General features: G+C 39.2%; 8 protein-coding genes across 8 annotated transcripts; 5 read left to right on the top strand and 3 right to left on the bottom strand.

Moving 5' to 3' along the window:
• Nucleotides 1–184: 184 nt before the first annotated feature.
• On the top strand, nucleotides 185–880 carry CBG25949 (the record flags this gene model as incomplete). The annotated part of the gene is made up of 3 exons (XM_045244087.1): nucleotides 185–326; nucleotides 374–477; nucleotides 797–880. The coding sequence occupies 3 exons, from the start codon at nucleotides 185–187 to the stop codon at nucleotides 878–880; spliced, it is 330 nt and encodes a 109-aa protein (XP_045099870.1).
• Nucleotides 881–1061: 181 nt separating this feature from the next.
• Cbr-atg-13 lies at nucleotides 1062–2677 on the bottom strand (the record flags this gene model as incomplete). Its single annotated transcript, XM_045244086.1, is given in 7 exon segments — nucleotides 1062–1136; nucleotides 1189–1326; nucleotides 1373–1527; nucleotides 1544–1941; nucleotides 1988–2136; nucleotides 2185–2550; nucleotides 2603–2677. 7 exon segments carry the CDS (start codon nucleotides 2675–2677, stop codon nucleotides 1062–1064), a joined length of 1356 nt encoding a protein of 451 aa, XP_045096032.1.
• Nucleotides 2678–4200: 1523 nt separating this feature from the next.
• Cbr-cil-1 lies at nucleotides 4201–6769 on the bottom strand (the record flags this gene model as incomplete). The annotated part of the gene is made up of 6 exons (XM_002641920.1): nucleotides 4201–4401; nucleotides 4444–4593; nucleotides 4641–4891; nucleotides 4935–5032; nucleotides 6220–6431; nucleotides 6485–6769. 6 exons carry the CDS (start codon nucleotides 6767–6769, stop codon nucleotides 4201–4203), a joined length of 1197 nt encoding a protein of 398 aa, XP_002641966.1.
• On the top strand, nucleotides 5468–5764 carry CBG25948 (the record flags this gene model as incomplete). The annotated part of the gene is made up of 1 exon (XM_045244085.1): nucleotides 5468–5764. One exon carries the CDS (start codon nucleotides 5468–5470, stop codon nucleotides 5762–5764), a length of 297 nt encoding a protein of 98 aa, XP_045099869.1.
• A 506-nt stretch (nucleotides 6770–7275) lies between the features above and the next one.
• Nucleotides 7276–7845, bottom strand: Cbr-bath-42 (the record flags this gene model as incomplete). The annotated part of the gene is made up of 2 exons (XM_002641919.2): nucleotides 7276–7610; nucleotides 7692–7845. The coding sequence occupies 2 exons, from the start codon at nucleotides 7843–7845 to the stop codon at nucleotides 7276–7278; spliced, it is 489 nt and encodes a 162-aa protein (XP_002641965.2).
• A 49-nt stretch (nucleotides 7846–7894) lies between these two features.
• On the top strand, nucleotides 7895–9513 carry CBG25947 (the record flags this gene model as incomplete). Its single annotated transcript, XM_045244083.1, has 2 exons — nucleotides 7895–8106; nucleotides 9342–9513. 2 exons carry the CDS (start codon nucleotides 7895–7897, stop codon nucleotides 9511–9513), a joined length of 384 nt encoding a protein of 127 aa, XP_045099868.1.
• Nucleotides 9514–10150: 637 nt separating this feature from the next.
• Cbr-prp-8 lies at nucleotides 10151–19476 on the top strand (the record flags this gene model as incomplete). The annotated part of the gene is made up of 13 exons (XM_045244082.1): nucleotides 10151–10980; nucleotides 11027–11264; nucleotides 11442–11661; nucleotides 11708–11972; nucleotides 12038–12451; nucleotides 12500–13916; nucleotides 14125–15126; nucleotides 15182–15654; nucleotides 15733–17380; nucleotides 17427–17801; nucleotides 18294–18491; nucleotides 18831–18897; nucleotides 19229–19476. The coding sequence occupies 13 exons, from the start codon at nucleotides 10151–10153 to the stop codon at nucleotides 19474–19476; spliced, it is 7395 nt and encodes a 2464-aa protein (XP_045096031.1).
• A 304-nt stretch (nucleotides 19477–19780) lies between these two features.
• CBG25946 lies at nucleotides 19781–20738 on the top strand (the record flags this gene model as incomplete). The annotated part of the gene is made up of 2 exons (XM_045244081.1): nucleotides 19781–19802; nucleotides 20557–20738. The coding sequence occupies 2 exons, from the start codon at nucleotides 19781–19783 to the stop codon at nucleotides 20736–20738; spliced, it is 204 nt and encodes a 67-aa protein (XP_045099867.1).
• Between the last annotated feature and the right edge of the window lie 96 nt (nucleotides 20739–20834).

Here is a 20834-nt window from a genome sequence, read left to right as displayed (position 1 = left end):
TTATATCTCCTAGTTTCATAGACATTTCATGTGTTAGTGGTTTTCTCCCCTTCGTTGAAAAATAAATAAGTTTAAAAAAAAAGAAACTCGTAAAATAAGTTCCTGCTCTTCTTCTCTTTTTTTTCTCTTTTCATATCTTTTTCTCTTTTATATCCTTATCTATTTTCAAAAACTTCATTACAGGATGAAAATAATTATCGCAATTTTTCTCCTTTTCATTTTGATTACTTCCGTTGATTCTGTCGCCTCAAGCAACATTTTTTCCTCAATTTTCTCTTTTGGAAAAAAGAAGCCAGCAAGCACTCCGGCCCCAACTTATTCCAAAGGTTTTGTTCAAAAGATGGATCTTTGGAATTTCTTTTTTTTTCTTCAGATTCTTCGTCAAGATGCAGTTTACAAACATCACAATGTTCAGCCTACGAGTGCTGTAATTCCGATCAAACATGCCTTCGTAATAGATGTTTCCCAAGACTTTCCGTACGTTTTTTAAATGGGGGCGGGAGGTTTTTTAGAGTTTTTCTTGCATCAAAATGTTCGCAAATTTATGCATTTTCATAATAATACTTCGAAAAAATTCGAAAAAATTCGAAAAAATTCGAAATCCCTTAAAAAGCTGTCGAATTGTGACTTCCTGTCGAAGAGATACAGTAACTACAGTACTTCTTCCCCGACACTTTTCGACGAAGTTTTCAAGAATTTTGGGTTTTTTTTCTGAACTTTCGTGAAGTTATAAAAAACCTTTTGATCGAATCCCCCCATTGAAAGTTTAACCTATGAAAATCGAATTTTTTTCTAGAACTGCCCAGTGACAAGGGACCAATGTGGAAATGCATGTTGCAAGACTTCGGAACAATGCAGAAATGGAAGATGTACTCGATGAATAAATCAAAAAATGTATTAACTGTATAAAGTTTAAATGCATATGTTCACTCGAAATTTTGCAAAAAAAAAACAAAAGGGATAGTGTAATAGGCAAAACTGTACAGTCATATGTTCAGAAAAAAAGTTAAAACGTGAAAAGTGTACATGAATTACAAGCTAATTACAACAAAATTACATAGCTACTCGTCGGAAAATGAATTGACATGCTTCAGAAAATGGTCAAAGTTGGCGGATGAGGCAATCACTTTCTCGAGCTGAAATAAGATTATTTTCTAGACATCTTTTTTCTAATTTCAAAAAACGAACCTCCGATTTCAAATCCATATTGCAAATGTCAATATCGCCTGGAGTTGACATATCAGGAGCAAGTTTCAATTGTTTCAAATAGTCTCCCAGTTCGTTTCCAAGACTTGGAGCACCGCCGAATTCCGATATTTGATTGAACTGAAATTAATTCATTCTATATTTACAATTTTAACTTTTATCTTACATGTACGAAAGAATCTTCGCTGAGCTCCATGGAATCAATCGGCAACTCTTCTTCTTCGTCCTCCTCCAAAACCACTTCGTCGATTTTAGCGGCACGGAAACTTTCAGCAACTTTCTCCACACTTGGGGGTGGGACATCTTCAGGTTTTGGAGAGTCTGAAAAGATAGAAACCAGCTTCCAAAAGATTAGGATCGAAATCCTTACTGAGACTAGTTGAAGACGAATTCTTTTTAGTTCCATTTGCTGGATTGTAGGCAGATTGCAGAAGATTTACAAATGGGAATGAATGATTGCGAAGATCTGCAAGTGATGGTTTATGATCTTCTTCCATCGAATTCCCAATGTCAGAGTGACGAGAATCTTCACTCGACGTCGACTGTCCAAGAATGAAACGAGGAGCAGTTTCTCGAGAAGTTGAGCTCCCTCCGCTGGATTCCACACTTCCACTGGCTTTTCTTTTTTTCATATCTTGAATTGGAACAGCTTCAGAAACAGGTCTCGTTTGTAGAGTTGTTTCATCCACAACCGTTTTTTCTCCATCTTCCATTTCTTCCTCATTTTCTGGTGGTCTGTAAGAAACTCGGGGATTATAGGGTTGGAAAAATATTGTTTTACATAATTGGAGCAATTTCAGGTTCCTCAAAATGCATAGAAGTTCGATAATGAAGATCCAAACTGATTGTTCCAAACTTCGAAGTCAACTCTCCAATTTTTCTCGTCTTTTTTCCTTTTCCCATGTCTGATGAAACATCGTTTTCAAAAACCTGAAAATTATAACGACACCATTAGAAATCAAAAATCCAAAAACTCACTCTGAACATGATAACAAAGCTTTCCTGATTCTGTTTTTTAACATACAATCGATGCATTGGTGTCATTCTGGCAGAGACTATTACGGACCGAAGAAGAGTGCTCATTTCATGATAAAGTTCCGTTCTTCCACTATCCTCAGATCCTTCTGTCACTGTTAAAGTCCATGCTTCCACAGGAAGACATTGTCCACTTGGAGTATACAAAAAGAATTCCAGAGTCAATTTACTGACCGGTGGATAGTTTTTGATGTTCGATTTGATATACGCACTGATTTCTCCGACTTCATCGACTCGCACATTGAACCAATCCAATGTATTCTTCGAGTATGGAGAACATTTTGATTCAATTTCATCTCCGAGTCTTGCCTAAAATGGATTTTTGAGGAAAAAAATCTTGGAGAAGGGACCTTTTACTAACCTGAATTAACGTTTGTACCATACGAGTCGAGAAGAATTTCAGAAACTTTTTGTAACTCAAATAATCAGCTTCCATTTTTGACGATTATTATTGATCTGAAAAGAAAAACCAGATGGTAATAGTCACATGAGAATAGCAGCACGAGAAGAAGAGAAAGAAGACGCGCAGACAGAAAAGGGACAGAATAGACATAGTCGGGGACTTTAAAGGTATTTTGATTAAGATTAGCAAAGAAGATAATAAGAATTTACAGATGATTTTTTTTGTGTTTTAAATGTGGATCTGAATCTTATAAAGCACTTCTGGAGAATGTCCATAATAATTCAAAAAATCTATAGACTATAGGCTCTATTGATTCTTATAGATTCTTCTTCTTCAATTATAATTAGTGGTGCACTTAGAGACGCTGGTACACCATTGAATCAATAACGCAGAGGGGAAGGGACAAATGCACTATACACGTGATGGCCGAGAGCCCGGAGACTAGGTTTTGCAGAGGAAGAGAGACTGGAGAGCATGTGAACAAAACATGTTGTTATTGGGGAATGGAGAATAGAGAGTTTAATAGTGGTTCGCTTCTTAGAGAATAAATTTATAACAGCTCACAATACTACAGTAACTACAGTACTGCTCCACCAATTTTGACTTTTAATTGTTATCAGCTGGAATTACAATATTTTAGAACTCAATTATCTTGATTCCTATGAGAGATATCAAAAATCTTTCAACTGATAAAATATTGATGATATCCTGATAAACAATTTATCAATTGAAATTTTTTGATATTATTTGAGAAACCTAAGATAATTGAGCTCAAAGTGGGCGAATTTCTATTAGGCCAAATAAGGTAGCCAAGTTTGGAAGCCTGAAAACACTAATAACAGGTATACCAAAAAGATGTATAGTGAAATAGTGAACAACTATTTTTCATAGTGAACAACTATTTTTATAGTGAACAACTATTTTTCACAATTTCGTCCAGATGAGATATGCGTCTTGAAATCAAAAAAGTTACAAATATCACAGTTAAAGCGGTGTTGCTGAAAAGCGTACAAACGGCGGTTGAAGATTTAAGAATTGGTATAACTCCAAATGTTCTTCACAAAACAAAAAATAAAAAAAAGATTTTATAATAGTCTGATTACAATGTTTTCCTTTCAAACTTTTTATCACAAACATTTCCCCATGTACTTAAAGACCCAAGCTTTAGACAATGCTTAATCTTCAGCCGCCGTTTGTACGCCTTTCGGCAACTCAGCCTTATTCGAGATTGTACAAATTCGGAATTCTTAAAATATTAAGTTTGAAGAAAATTGTACAAAAATGTTAAAATACAAAACGAATCTCTTCTTTTTGTGTTGTAAACCTGAAGATTCCTTTGAAACCACAATTGAAGTTTTAAGTCTTCTGATTTGTAATAGTGCGAAAACAAATAAAGCATTTGAAAAATAAAATCTTTATTTTCTGAATAATGTGGCACAAAAAAACCGGATACTATTTTGGAAAACTAATAATATCACAATGGAATTTTCAGAAGTATTTGGCAAGTAAATAAAGCCTGATAAAACAAAAAACAAGAAAAGTATTACAAGAGAAATTTATGGTTGATCCACTATTTGGAAAACCTTCGATAGTCCGACAAGACAGTTCAGGTGAGAAGCGAAATATCCAAGACGATAGTTTCCAACTGGGATATCCGCGAATTCACACGCCAGAAACTTTTCGCCTTCGATGATTTGCTCAAAGCATGTTGCAGCGTAGATCCAATGAATAGCAGTGGTACAGTCGTCGATGGTGGCCTGAATAGAATCATAGAATCAAGAACGTTCAATGGCACTCACTGGAAATACACCAATCCAGTCTCGGTAACTGCCATTTTCTTTGTAGAATTGAGAGTTGACTTGGAACCTTCCTACCAACGGGATTGATCTGTACCACGTGGGAAGATGCTCGAATACGACTTCCCATTGAGGTTTGGGAGCTACAGTGGCCTGGAAACAGAATACATTGATAACTACCAAAGCTAAGTTACACATACAGCAACTTTGAAAGAAGCGATGACAGGCAAATGGTCACTGGCGACTGCTCTTTTGTTATTACAGTATGAAATCTCAGTGATTCCATCTCCTTTGTAAAGAACTCTATCCGTCCAAGAAGGTACTCTCTTTCCATCTGGTTCTGTTGTCCCCACTGTCATCCGATACGTTGGTTCGAATGTTATGGGCTGCTCGTGGAATCCAATGAATGCGTCACGTTCGATGATAGCTCTTTTCAATTGATCTCTACTGTCTGAAAACTGATTTGTTTAAGAGAAATTGATTTGAATAAATACCAAGAAGCTCGAGATGAGTTCCGTTTTTAATCTTCCCTATAACAGTTTCCAAATCTTCCTCCACTCGGAAATTGAAATCTCCAAACCAGAACGCGGCTCTGAAAAATGTTTGGACTCTAGCTTGATCGTCTTTTGCGCCCGAGAATAGTTAGCTTATCAGCCAGTGTCACTATCAGTAATTGCTACTACCATATGTTTTCTAATAGAAGCCTCATCCTATTTTTGAGCTTAATTATCTCGTTTCCTTCGAAATATATCAAAAAGTAGTTATAAAACAAACTTTTTTTTGATAATATGACACGAATTTTGTCAGTTGACCCCCTTTTAATACCTCTTATAGGAACCGAGATAATTGAGCTCAAAGTGCACATGGGCTTCCATTGGAGAAAATACGGTATTCTACGAAGATTGAAACGTGACTTCCTTGGCTCAATGACAATTGCCATTGCAATCCTGTGCTAGATTATAAAAAGTTTTGAACAGTTTCAATCAGTACGAAAAACTTGACAGTACAATCTACTCGCAGAAGAAAAATGAAGGCCTACGTCAAAGCTCCGAAAAGAAGAAGCAGCAGCAAGAGCACCAGTCTCCGTAGCCGATCCACTAGCAGATCTCAGAAAGATGTTCCAACAACGTCAGCTAAACCTACTGCAGCTGAAGGACGCATGAAGAAAACTACCGTGCCAAAAAGAAGAGACTCGATGAGAGGTCCCTCAACAACTCTTATTCTTCGTACCAAAGGCGCAGTCACTCGTTCTCAATTTAAGCTTCGCGAGGAATTGGGAATGAACAAGGAGACTAAGAAACCTGGAGCATCGAGGTCTGTGTAGCTAAATTCTGACTTTCGAAAAATGTTTCATGTCAGAAAAAGAGATAAGAGCAATTCCCACTCTCGTTCCCGTTCTCGTTCCCGTTCTCGTTCCCAATCTTCTGCTCGCAAACAGCTAACCACTTCTCGCCAAGTTGGTCGTGCCAAGAAGCAAAACTAACCTACTTGAATAATTGAATAAAGAATTTTTCTTAATTTTTCTAACGATTTTCTGGGTTGAAATATTTTTTTGTTCAATAAATATATGAACTCAGATGTCCGGAATAACATTATTGAGAAACGGAATCCGGAATCCGGAACAAATGAAATTTCTCGGGATTTGGAATTCGGAATCTGGAAAAATAAAATCCGACTGAATCCGGAACAAAAACGGAATTCAGAATACGAAATGATTTCGTCGAAATCCGGATATGGCTGGTGTTGAATTGAATTGTTGGTTCTACGAAAACCACATACCTGACACTCTTATCTTCTGGAAAAGAGCAAATCCTATTAGTATGATACTGCTCGATCCTTTTGCTATTGTTTTCAGGCCCATGAACAAAGTGACTATCCACAAATACAATCGAGTAAGGGCTTGTCAGTTGGAGACGAATACCAATTGATCCTTTATGTCCTGTTAGACCGCGCATTGTATTCCGTTGGAAACGGTAGTCAATTCGTTTAATCTTGAATTAGATTCCCATTTGTTAATAAAGTTTTTTTATTAGATCTTCTTCACCTGTCCGATAAGTTGCTTTCTCCCAAAAATCAAAACTTGATTCGTTGCTTGAAAAGTTTTCGCTAACAACACCATCCTTGTATTCTTGTTCATCCATGCTGCAATGCTTTGAGCCCATGTGATCATAGCTCCTCCTATTGTCTCTGCATGAGCCACTTCTTGCAGTCCGATTGCCACCAAATGAGTATGCTCATCGACATTTCCATTCAGGAAGTTATGAACAGCTTCTGGATACGACGGTCTCATGGCCAAGTTATAGGTGAAAATTGTAATTTTCCAATCCATGATTTCTAGAGAAGAGGACAGATGGTTAGTTCAATTATCAGTTTGGGACATGGTTAGAAACATAAACATGGTGTCATTTCCAATAGATTGTGAACATGCTGAAACTCATAAAGGAGCCCACATTTTTATTATGTGAAAAAAGACACCGAATTTGATGGACATAGACAAATGAGAGACTATTTAAAACACAGAAAAATTCTGTAATGCAACAACGATCCTACCTAAATCAAAAAAACATATTCAGAGGAAAAAAATGAAACATCGGAAGGTAGGTATTATCGAGTTGGCAGACAGAAAAAACAGGCAATGATGACATGATTAAATATTATGAAGGGCATAACTCACGAGTATTGATGTGACTAAAAAGGGTCGATAGCTAAAAAATTTGTAAATACCCGAAAGAATGACAGAGATGGAGGAAATTCCTAAAACTATACATGACGCGAAGGAAATTACAACATGGGATGGTATACAACTGGGATGCGTACTTCATTAAAAAATCGTAACTACTTCGCACTGCGACGAACACGTTTCCGTGATGGTGGCGACGAGACTTGGCTAGCAGACATGGATGTGTCATCATCGTCTTGATCCGTCGTTAGCACTGCTTCCAGTAACTCATTAGCCAATTCGTGCCTGCTTTTCTTCAGATTTATCCAATCTTGAGTTTTGATGACTACTCGATGATGGGTCATCAGGAATCGAATTACTGCAGACTTCAAATAATCCGCTGTGTAGGTGTCGGAGAACATGGCTACTTGAGTGACATTTTTCAGATTGATCGTTTGAGCGATAAGACGTTCACATTGATCTTTGAGCATCAGAACTTCGTATTTATCAGCTGAAAAATAAAGTGATTAAAAAAACATCGCAAACACAAAATTCGTATGACATTGTCATTGCAGTAAACAAAAATACCTACCTATAGCCAAAATTTCGTCAATGTTCCCTTGGTCCAGTGATTCTGTGGCACCAGTATACATGAATTCTACCATTGCTCGTACAGAATCGTATTTCGCATCTTGCATATGAATTTCCCCGTTCTGCGCTTCCAGCATAGTAGGTGACGAAAACATGCTTTTAAAAACTGGCGAGTTTTGACCAAGTATGCACCGATGTGCTTTGATGTGCTTGTTTCCAACGTGGATAACACAATCGGTAAAAAGTTCTTCTTCCCACATGTTTCGGTTATTGGCACGAACAACTACTTCAGGCAGATCCTCTGGCTCTTCAGTTGATACATCTTCTTCCATTACCGGTTCAACGGAGATTTTCGATCCAGGTGGAAAATATTCAACTTCACAAATCAGAAAAAGAGTTCCGTCCGAGCGTAGCGCGCCTGTCATCTTGTCTCGAGTAACTTGAAATTTTCCACGTCCTTGTTGATTAGTGAAGTCCTTTGTATCCCTGCATACACTCACTCGTTGATTATTAGCATCGAGAGCATATATTTGAAATTCGGTCATTATTGGCTCCTCTCCACGCTAGAAATTGACTTTTTGCACAAAGAATTCAGTAAAAAATTGTGATTTTGATCGACCTTTTCGTTCACAAAACTAGGAAGGCTTGGCCGGAAAAACATTTCGAATTGATGAAAGGACCGATATCAGAAGTTTTCAAACTGTATTGAACATTTTTTTATTTTAGGGTTTCAATTGTGATCTTACTGATTGAATACAACCTGAAATTCGAAAAATTGAAAATTATATTTGTTCGAATTTTTTGAAGTTTAAGTTGTGTTCGATCAGAAACAGCGTATTTAAAAACCCCAAAATAATTGTCGTAGCATAAATTTTATCTATTCAGCTACAGACATGTTCGAGCCGACTGCCTTTTCGGAATGTCAAAAATTCCGCGTTTCAAAATTTCCAATTGGAACATTTAGATTTTTAAATTTTTTCCGTACCTTTGACAAATCGTAGTCCAAAATCTCTAATTCCGAAAAAAACAACTTCAAAAATCCGGTCCGAGTTTTTTTCGGAATTATTCCAGCCGGAATATCATTTCGAAAATGCACATTCAAGATTTCTGGATTTATAGTAAAAATAACTATTTAGAAATTAAACTTACAGCTAATCCAACTTGTCTCAAAAAGAACGATACATGATTCATATCCTCGTCTCGTTTTCCATTCGGATAGACATGAAGTTCCCAACACACTGTTGGTGCGTCAGGTACACTAAACATTCTTGAAATCAAGTTTGATCCATTTTTCACCAATTTCATAAGCTTTTCGAACTGTTCAATTTTCCATTCAAGTTTTGTAGATAGTGCAGTGACTCGTGTCGCTTGTTTGGAAACAACTTCTAATCGACGCGGTTGTGGAGGTAGCTCATCAGCTGAAAATAAGCAAGACAATAATTATTAGTCAACATTTACTGAATATTTTTATTTATCTAAATGATATTAAGATTTGATTGTTTTTTTTTCAAAATACCAGTCTGATAAACTTTTTTGATTTTCTAACTTTTCCTCACCTCGAGAACAATTGGAACGGTTAAGATCCAATACAGGCCATGAAGTTCGAGAAGACATTTATAGCAGAAACTAATAACAATTTAATGAGTTGCAGTCACAGTAGAGAATCTCCTGAAAACGAAAACGAGGTGTTAAATAGTATAGCGATTTTCGAAAAGAAAACGAAATATATGTCAAAAAAGTGGTTTCGCAATAAGAAATACGAAAAAATATTGAGAAAACAGTGTTTTCATCAACAAGTTGAAGTTTTCAAACGGCTTAATTGAAGTTTCACTGTGGATTAAAGCCTAGATAATGAAAAATGTAACCCTCAGAAATGTCACATGATCATATTCCCAGCTTCGATAACCGCACACAAGAAAATAGCTACGAATGTATTCGGAAAACATCAGAGGTATAACGAACGACGGCGGACCCGATGAAAAAATCGATAATTTCCTTTTGGCAACCTAAACACCAAAGCTGGCGGCGAACACAAACGGCTGCTGGGAAAGAGGCGGGGCAATCGATTGGAACGCTGCGCCGGCGCAGTGTCTAAATACATTGTTTGAACTGCCGGGCACAGTAATCCCCACTGACCTGCTGATCTTAGTACGACACTCCGGTAGTGCGCGTTGTTTAGTGGGTTGAAAATTTGAATGTTTTTCTTTTCGAAACAGTGCTTTTCGCTTCAAAAACACTTTTATTTTTATTTATTTATTACTTTTCTGGTTTTTGTTGATCACATCACCTCAATTTTGTAGAAGTAACCGTAATAAGAGACACAACATGCCTTTCGTTTTTTTTTCTGTATGATTTTCTTCGAATCTTTACCGTATTCCTACATTATGATGTGAACAGCCTAATATGGTCTGTCTTTAGTTAAATTAGATATTTAGATAAATATGTTTTCGATTTTCAGGGATGGCCGATCACGGTGGTCCGCCTCAGACCGAGCCTCATGCGATTCCAGATTCGATTCTGGAGGAAAAATCGCGAAAATGGAAGCAACTGCAAGGAAAACGGTATTCAGAGAAGAAGAAGTTTGGAATGGCTGACACACAAAAGGAAGAAATGCCACCTGAGCATGTTAGAAAAGTTATCAGAGATCATGGAGATATGACTTCTCGCAAATATCGTCATGATAAAAGAGTTTATCTTGGAGCTCTCAAGTATATGCCACATGCAGTACTGAAACTCCTAGAAAACATGCCGATGCCTTGGGAGCAAATCCGAGATGTGAAAGTTTTATATCACATCACTGGAGCTATTACGTTCGTAAACGACATTCCTCGAGTTATCGAACCGGTTTACATGGCTCAATGGGGAACAATGTGGATCATGATGAGAAGAGAAAAGCGTGATCGTCGGCATTTCAAACGGATGAGGTTCCCTCCATTCGATGATGAAGAACCACCACTTGATTATGCTGACAATATTCTTGATGTGGAGCCATTGGAGCCAATCCAGATGGAGCTTGATCCGGAAGAAGATGGCGCCGTTGCTGAATGGTTCTATGATCATAAACCGTTAGCTACCACTCGTTTTGTGAATGGACCGACATACAGGAAATGGGCATTCAGTATTCCTCAAATGTCAACTCTCTATCGTCTTGCTAATCAGTTACTGACCGATTTAGTAGATGATAATTATTTTTATTTATTCGACATGAAGAGTTTCTTCACTGCCAAAGCACTCAATGTGGCCATCCCCGGAGGTCCGAAATTCGAGCCATTGGTGAAGGATTTGCACACGTGAGTTAACTATTGGAAGTATTGCTGAGCGAAAATGAATTTTCAGGGATGAAGATTGGAATGAATTCAATGACATAAATAAAGTAATTATTCGAGCTCCTATCCGCACGGAATACAGAATTGCTTTCCCATTCATGTACAACAATTTGATCAGCTCGTTGCCGGTTCAGGTTTCTTGGTACCACACGCCGTCCGTTGTGTTCATCAAAACTGAAGATCCTGATTTACCAGCATTCTACTATGATCCATTGATCAATCCGATTGTATTAAGTAATCTGAAAGCTGTAAGTTTCTTCTTCAAACGAAAAAGAAGAGCGAGTTTATAAGCTGAATTCTGTGAACTTTCAAGTCTTCAGTAGCCGAAATTCGCCATATAATTTCCTTGAAAGGCGAGAAGATTTTAATAGTTAATTTTTTCTAGATTTTTACCTGGGAAACAAAAAAAGTGAAACTATTTTCAGACAGAGGAAAATTTGCCAGAAGGAGAAGAAGATGATGATTGGGCACTCCCAGAAGACGTCAGACCAATTTTTGAAGACGTTCCTCTTTATTCTGATAACACGGCGAATGGTTTAGCACTTCTTTGGGCTCCACGTCCATTCAACTTGCGATCCGGAAGAACAAGAAGAGCTGTGGATGTTCCATTAGTGAAGTCATGGTACCGAGAACATTGCCCCGCCGGTTCGTCTCACAAAACTTTGTTTGAACCTAATTTCTTATTTTTTAGGAATGCCCGTAAAGGTGCGCGTATCTTATCAGAAGCTTCTCAAAGTCTTTGTTCTCAATGCACTCAAGCACCGTCCACCAAAGCCTCAAAAACGTCGCTATTTGTTCCGTTCATTCAAAGCTACGAAGTTCTTCCAAACTACGACTCTCGATTGGGTGGAAGCAGGATTGCAAGTTCTCCGTCAAGGTTACAACATGCTCAATCTTCTCATTCATCGAAAGAATCTCAACTATCTTCATCTTGACTACAATTTCAATCTGAGCCAGTCAAAACGTTGACAACGAAGGAAAGAAAGAAATCTCGGTTCGGAAACGCTTTCCATTTGTGCAGAGAAATCTTGCGTCTCACGAAGCTAGTTGTAGATGCTCATGTCCAGTATCGGTTAAACAATGTGGACGCCTATCAGTTAGCTGATGGACTCCAATACATTTTTGCACACGTCGGTCAGCTGACAGGAATGTATCGTTACAAGTACAAACTAATGAGACAAGTGAGAATGTGCAAAGATCTGAAGCATTTAATCTACTATCGTTTCAACACTGGACCAGTCGGCAAAGGTCCCGGATGTGGTTTCTGGGCACCTGGATGGAGAGTTTGGTTGTTCTTCCTCCGAGGAATCACGCCGCTTTTGGAAAGATGGCTTGGTAATCTCCTTTCTCGACAGTTCGAAGGTAGACATTCAAAGGGTGTTGCCAAGACAGTCACCAAGCAGAGAGTCGAGTCTCACTTCGATCTTGAGCTTCGGTAAGAATTTTGTTTAATGTACATCGTTTGTGAAGTTTTTCTTTTCAGTGCCGCAGTTATGCACGACATTTTGGATATGATGCCAGATGGAATCAAACAAAACAAGGCTCGTGTTATTCTGCAACATCTCTCCGAAGCATGGCGTTGCTGGAAAGCTAACATTCCTTGGAAAGTTCCTGGACTACCGACACCTGTTGAAAATATGATTCTTCGATATGTGAAGGCAAAGGCGGATTGGTGGACGAACTCTGCCCATTACAACAGAGAACGTGTTAGACGAGGAGCTACTGTCGATAAGACTGTGTGCAAGAAGAATTTGGGACGACTGACGAGATTGTATTTGAAATCCGAACAAGAAAGACAACACAACTATCTCAAGGATGGTCCATACATCTCGGCCGAAGAAGCTGTCGCGATTTATACAACAACCGTCCATTGGCTGGAGTCACGACGATTCTCTCCTATCCCATTCCCACCGCTTTCCTACAAACACGATACTAAGCTGTTGATTCTAGCTTTGGAAAGACTGAAGGAAAGCTACAGCGTCAAAAATCGTTTGAACCAGTCACAAAGAGAAGAGTTGGCCTTGATTGAGCAGGCTTATGACAATCCTCACGAAGCTCTATCTCGTATCAAGAGACACATGCTCACGCAACGTGCATTCAAGGAAGTTGGAATTGAGTTCATGGATCTCTACACTCATCTGATTCCCGTTTACGATATTGAGCCATTGGAGAAGGTTACGGATGCCTACCTCGATCAGTACCTCTGGTATGAAGCTGATAAGAGAAGATTATTCCCATCGTGGGTCAAGCCGGGTGACACAGAACCGCCACCATTGCTCACCTACAAGTGGTGCCAAGGACTCAATAATCTTCAAGACGTGTGGGAGACAAGTGAAGGAGAATGTAACGTTATAATGGAGACAAAGTTGGAGAAAATAGCTGAGAAGATGGATTTGACGTTGCTAAATAGACTTCTGAGACTGATCGTGGATCACAATATTGCTGATTACATGACATCCAAGAACAACGTTCTTATCAACTACAAGGATATGAATCATACAAACTCCTTTGGAATCATCCGCGGTCTTCAATTTGCTTCATTCATTGTCCAATTCTATGGACTAGTTCTCGATTTACTTGTCCTCGGTCTTCGACGTGCTTCAGAAATTGCTGGACCACCACAATGTCCGAACGAGTTCCTACAATTCCAAGACGTTGCCACCGAAATCGGCCATCCAATTCGTCTTTATTGCCGTTACATTGACCGAGTGTGGATTATGTTCCGCTTCAGTGCTGATGAGGCTCGTGATCTGATTCAACGTTATCTGACAGAGCATCCAGATCCAAATAACGAGAATATTGTTGGATACAATAACAAGAAGTGTTGGCCAAGAGATGCACGAATGCGGCTGATGAAACATGATGTCAACTTGGGAAGAGCCGTGTTCTGGGACATCAAGGTAAGACATTTTGCATGAACTATCCTCTTATTTCCAAAAAATGAGGTATAAGAAGGCGAGTAATCATTGATGGTTAATCGTTGATAAATCCTCGAAAACAAAAGGAAAAAAGCGATATTCCACCTCGTGAACAGATCCACCGATTCAATTGAACGGTTAGGTCTACTTAGAAGGTGTACATTATCATTACAAATAATTAATTTTTCAGAATCGTTTGCCTCGTTCCATCACAACCGTCGAGTGGGAGAATTCATTTGTGTCTGTCTACAGTAAGGACAACCCGAACATGCTCTTCGATATGTCCGGATTCGAATGTCGCATTCTTCCAAAATGTCGTACCGCAAATGAAGAATTCGTCCATCGAGATGGTGTTTGGAATCTTCAGAATGAGGTTACTAAGGAAAGAACTGCTCAATGCTTCCTGAAAGTGGACGAAGAGTCGCTTTCCAAGTTCCACAACAGAATTCGACAAATCTTGATGTCTTCGGGATCAACTACCTTCACGAAAATTGTCAACAAATGGAATACTGCACTTATCGGTTTGATGACCTACTTCAGAGAAGCCGTGGTCAACACACAAGAACTTCTGGATCTGCTGGTGAAATGTGAAAACAAGATTCAAACTAGAATCAAGATTGGACTGAACTCGAAAATGCCTTCCCGTTTCCCACCTGTTGTTTTCTATACACCAAAAGAAATCGGAGGACTTGGAATGCTCTCAATGGGACACGTTCTGATTCCTCAGTCAGATCTCAGATGGATGCAGCAAACAGAAGCAGGAGGTGTCACTCACTTCCGTTCGGGAATGAGTCATGACGAAGACCAGTTGATTCCAAATCTGTACAGATACATTCAGCCGTGGGAAGCTGAGTTCGTGGACTCGGTTCGTGTTTGGGCAGAATATGCCTTGAAGAGACAAGAAGCGAATGCCCAGAACAGAAGACTTACGCTGGAAGACCTCGACGATTCATGGGATCGTGGAATTCCGAGAATCAATACACTGTTCCAAAAAGACCGACACACTTTGGCCTACGATAAGGGATGGCGTGTGAGAACAGAATTCAAGGCCTACCAAATTTTGAAGCAGAATCCATTCTGGTGGACTCATCAGAGACACGACGGAAAGCTATGGAACTTGAACAACTACAGAACCGACATGATTCAGGCGCTTGGAGGAGTAGAAGGAATTCTCGAACATACATTATTCAGAGTAAGTAGACAAACAATTGTTTATTTTTACTCTGTATTCATTAACCTTTTTTCAGGGAACCTATTTCCCGACATGGGAAGGACTGTTCTGGGAACGTGCTTCTGGATTCGAAGAATCTATGAAATTCAAAAAGCTCACCAACGCTCAACGATCTGGTCTCAACCAAATTCCGAACCGTCGTTTTACTCTCTGGTGGTCTCCCACTATCAACCGTGCAAATGTCTACGTCGGTTTCCAAGTACAACTGGATCTCACAGGAATTTTCATGCACGGAAAGATTCCAACACTGAAGATTTCACTCATTCAAATCTTCCGTGCTCACTTGTGGCAGAAGATTCACGAGTCGGTAGTTATGGATCTGTGTCAAGTGTTCGATCAAGAACTTGATGCACTTGAGATTCAAACTGTGCAGAAAGAAACTATCCATCCAAGAAAATCGTATAAGATGAACAGTTCTTGTGCCGACGTGCTTCTGTTCGCTCAATATAAATGGAATGTTTCGAGACCGTCGTTGATGGCAGATAGCAAGTGAGTGTAATAGAATGAAAACTGTTACTTGCACCACTAAAAAAACGTATCTAAAGTCGTACTTCATCTCTTTTTCAGGGATGTTATGGACAATACCACCACGCAAAAGTACTGGCTTGATGTTCAACTCCGTTGGGGAGATTACGATTCTCACGATGTGGAACGTTATGCACGTGCCAAATTCCTTGACTATACCACTGACAACATGTCCATCTATCCATCACCAACCGGAGTTCTCATCGCTATAGACCTGGCGTACAATTTGTACTCGGCATATGGAAACTGGTTCCCTGGAATGAAACCTCTGATTCGACAAGCTATGGCTAAGATCATCAAAGCCAATCCAGCCTTCTACGTGCTTCGTGAACGTATTCGCAAGGGATTGCAGCTCTACTCGTCTGAACCTACCGAGCCATATTTGACAAGTCAGAACTATGGAGAATTGTTCAGTAACCAAATCATCTGGTTCGTCGATGATACCAATGTGTACCGTGTCACCATTCACAAGACTTTCGAGGGTAACTTGACAACAAAGCCAATCAACGGAGCTATTTTCATCTTCAACCCACGTACTGGGCAGCTTTTCCTGAAAATCATTCATACTTCCGTATGGGCTGGTCAGAAACGTTTGTCTCAATTGGCCAAATGGAAAACTGCTGAAGAGGTTGCTGCTTTGATTCGCTCATTGCCAGTTGAAGAACAACCACGTCAAATCATCGTCACCAGAAAAGCTATGCTCGATCCATTGGAGGTGCATCTTCTCGATTTCCCGAACATTGTCATCAAGGGATCCGAGCTTATGCTTCCATTCCAAGCTATCATGAAAGTTGAGAAGTTTGGAGATTTGATTCTGAAGGCAACCGAACCCCAGATGGTACTCTTCAATTTGTACGATGACTGGCTGAAGACTATCTCGTCATATACTGCGTTCTCTCGTGTTGTACTGATCATGCGTGGAATGCATATCAATCCAGACAAGACTAAAGTGATTCTGAAACCTGACAAGACCACAATCACGGAACCTCATCACATTTGGCCAACACTTTCTGACGAAGACTGGATCAAAGTGGAGCTGGCGTTGAAGGATATGATTCTGGCTGATTACGGAAAGAAGAACAATGTCAATGTTGCTTCGTTGACTCAATCCGAAGTGAGAGATATTATTCTCGGTATGGAAATTTCGGCACCAAGTCAGCAACGTCAACAGATTGCTGACATCGAAAAACAGACGAAAGAACAAAGTCAAGTGACCGCCACAACAACACGAACTGTGAACAAACACGGAGATGAGATTATTACGGCTACAACATCTAACTACGAAACAGCTTCATTCGCCAGTCGAACTGAGTGGAGAGTTCGTGCCATCTCTTCGACCAATCTTCATCTCCGTACTCAGCATATCTATGTGAACTCTGATGATGTGAAAGATACCGGTTACACTTATATCCTACCAAAGAATATACTCAAGAAGTTCATCACTATCTCCGATCTTCGTACCCAAATCGCTGGTTTCATGTATGGAGTTTCACCGCCCGACAACCCGCAGGTTAAGGAAATCCGTTGCATTGTTCTTGTTCCACAAACAGGAAGTCATCAGCAAGTAAATCTACCCACGCAGCTTCCGGATCACGAACTGCTTCGTGATTTCGAGCCACTCGGATGGATGCATACCCAGCCAAATGAACTTCCACAATTGTCTCCACAAGACGTAACAACTCATGCAAAGGTAAGAATTCGGCCACATTTATTTGTATCCATATCTCATTTTTCAGCTTCTCACCGATAACATCACTTGGGACGGAGAAAAAACTGTGATGATTACATGCAGTTTCACTCCTGGCTCTGTTTCTCTCACCGCGTATAAGCTGACTCCATCTGGATACGAATGGGGCAAGGCCAATACGGATAAGGGAAATAATCCAAAAGGATACATGCCAACCCATTACGAAAAGGTGCAGATGCTTCTATCAGACCGTTTCCTTGGATACTTCATGGTCCCATCCAACGGTGTCTGGAATTACAATTTCCAAGGACAACGCTGGTCGCCTGCCATGAAGTTCGACGTCTGTCTTTCTAATCCTAAAGAATATTACCATGAAGATCATCGCCCAGTTCACTTCCACAATTTCAAGGTAATCATAAATTTAGTTTTTTAGTTGAAATTTCTTTTTTTCAGGCATTCGATGATCCACTTGGAACAGGAAGCGCTGATCGTGAAGATGCTTTCGCATAATCATTTTCTTTTTTATCTTAAATTTCGTTTCCCCAGACCTCAATAATTTATTCTCATTTTGTTGATTTTCCTTTTTGAGTTGATTTTATCACTAATATTTTTCTCGTTTTTCCTCCGTATCTCCTCCTCCACAAAACGTTGTGTGTATTTCCTCCAACTCTGTCCCAGTCACCTTTACAACCCAATGTTCATCTGTCGAAAAAATTCTCCTGAACTTTTATCACTAGTAGCTTTTCATCGCCACCGAAATTGTAAATTGAAAATGTTTTTCTCCCCACTTTTGTTTCATAAAGTGAACATAAACCCCTGAAACGAAACATCTCAAAAGTCTATTTGTCATTCACTTCTGTTTCTTCCACAGGATTAGAATCGGCGCCACAACTTCCTACGAAGCTCCACCTCCGAGTCCGTAGATCATCAAGAACCGCGACATTGGAAAAATGATGATCTTGGGCAAACAAAGCGACAAGAAAACGAGCAAATGTCAGCTGTCGTTGTAGCGGAGAAACTGAGAATCTCTATGAGAATAGCCTCATCTTTTTTTCTCTATTGCAAAAATGCCTTTTTGTTTCGTCCGCACGCCGCCATTCCGTTGTTCTTTATTGTTGACTCTTCGAAGAGGATGGGTCATCAATCAAAATTTATAACTGCCACGAAGCGTTGGTGTTCGTTCTGTTCCATCTTTGAAAATACACAAGTGTTACGAGGAGAGCTGTTATTTCTAGCACTTGGCGGTTTCTCAGTTTCTCACTTCTCGATCTGTTAGTAATTTGAGAATAAGAATGTTTCTGAATTTGTTGAACGTTGATATCTTCTAATAACTACTAAAAAGTGGAAACAAAAAACATTGGAGCTGTGGAAAAGAAAAGCCGGCGGTCGTGGCCGAAGATCCCACAACGACAACTACCGTAACCTAAAATATTGTCGAATTAAGAAAAGTGAGACCTGGAAAATTTCGCGGGCGGCTTCCCGGTCAAGTTTCAAGGCCTTGCCCCAAAAACACTACGGTAGTAAACGAAACTTATTTCTGTGAATTCAATGGGATTTTCTGAACAAAATTCAAACTTCTTGGTATGAAAATGATCGCTAGCATCTCTAGAATCTGTTTTGCATCGAAAAACCGAACTTAATTGCGAAAGTAGCTCGAAAAGTTTTTTTCTGGACTTCCATGTGTTTTCAGTTTTTTTCTTGTTCACTATCAAAAATTTTAACTTTCCTCTAATTCATTGCTTTTGGCCGCCTGCGTTTCTCTTCCACAGATCCGTTATTTTTTACAATACATATTAATATTAATCTTTCTTTCCCATCTGAATCAAGTTCGTATTTTTTTTTCGAGAGAAGAATACGGTAGTATTCCAACGCCAGAAATCTCAGTAGCCCTCTCTCATAAGCTACAGTACCCCTGGGAACGAGAAACTTCAAAACTTCCAAAACCCCTTTCCTTCCCAAATTCTTTTTACTTTGTTTTTGTCCAAAGAATACCACAAAACTCATTTTTCTGTCTAACCCTTTCATCATCTCTGCCAATCAATCATGTCTTCCGCCAACACCTTTCTTTTTCCACGTCTTCTGCTTCTGACTCGTTTTGACAGTTTTTGAGTTCTTAAAACCCCCCCCCCCCCCCCTTATGTTCCAAGTTTCCCAAGGAGTTATCCAAAAGTTTTGAGGAACTTCAATTCAAAAAATCTTTCGAATGAAATGTTCAAGCAACGGAAATTGATCTCCCTTCGACTTTCGCCTTCCAGTATTCTCATTTCCCTTCTCTCCCCCTTCAAATTCTTCAATTTCGAACAATTTTTTCAATGTTTTGAGGTTTAATCAGTTTTTTCTTTGGGAGGATTTACGATTAAAAAGAGAATAAAGGTTCCGTTTTCTTCAAAATATCCCCAAAGAATGATTGCTATTACGACCACATGTCAAACCCATTTGTCATTTTGGTGCCCTCCTCGACGGCCACAAAAAAGATTCTTTCGAAAGATATTAGAAAAATAGGAAGAAAAAAATGTATGAAGGCAGTGGGAAATATGTTTTTAAATGGTTATTGAAAAGCTTTTCTCTTGAAAATATATCTCACAAAGGTTATACAATAAAACCAAATCCTGAAGACTGGTGTCAGTAATCAAGTTGTGTCGTTTGGATCTTCCAGAGTCGTTGTCAACACTTTTTATCTTATCAAATCCCACCAGAATCTAAAGTAAACATCACAATTTAAAGTGATTAATGATCCTCTCAACCAATAGATCCCTTACCAAAATGTTGGTACCAGGGATGAAAAGTCGGGGAATTAGTACTTATACAAGTGAGAGAAAATTCTCATTAATTCGTATTCTCATTTTCAGAAGTTGTCATCCCTGGTACCACCATTTCGAACGTCGAGAGATCCATTGATTGAGAGGGTCATTAATCACTTCAAAGTGTGATGTTTACTTTAGATTCAGGTCATATCCCTGGTACCACAGTTCAAAGCCAATTTTTCACTATTTCCTTAAAATGTAGAAGACATTTTCACGTCATCAGCTCGCGTAGTTTGTCTGGAAAAAGGTGTGAAAGGTAGGGGTGAATGAGTCAGGTGGGCAGATGATTATAGGTGTATTCAGATGCCCACTTTTAGCACTATTATTTCATAGAACATATAAGGAAGTAATCCAGAGTATAGGTTCTTTTGGAAGACGAGTTCAAAATACAAACATATGATCTGAAAAATCGGGTATGCAATTTCCGTCTTGATGGTAGAAACGAGAGTGTGGATCTTTTTGAAATAGACTTTTCTCTGCAACACAGGATGACACAAAATTACCCGACTGAAAAAAAAACGAGTATATCTTCATACATAAGTATCTTGAAAGCATGAAAATTCTTGGAAACATAATTTTATGTTTGATTCAAAGCTACTGAAGTTTTCAAAGCGATTCCTCAAGTCTAGGTATTGTTATGATTGTCCAAAGAT

The sequence above is a fragment of the Caenorhabditis briggsae genome, assembly GCF_000004555.2.
Source record: "Caenorhabditis briggsae complete genome, chrIII, whole genome shotgun sequence".
Classification (NCBI taxonomy): Eukaryota; Metazoa; Nematoda; class Chromadorea; order Rhabditida; family Rhabditidae; genus Caenorhabditis; species Caenorhabditis briggsae.
The sequence above is the reverse complement of the archived record's forward strand: the minus strand, read 5'-3'. Positions and strand labels throughout refer to the sequence as shown.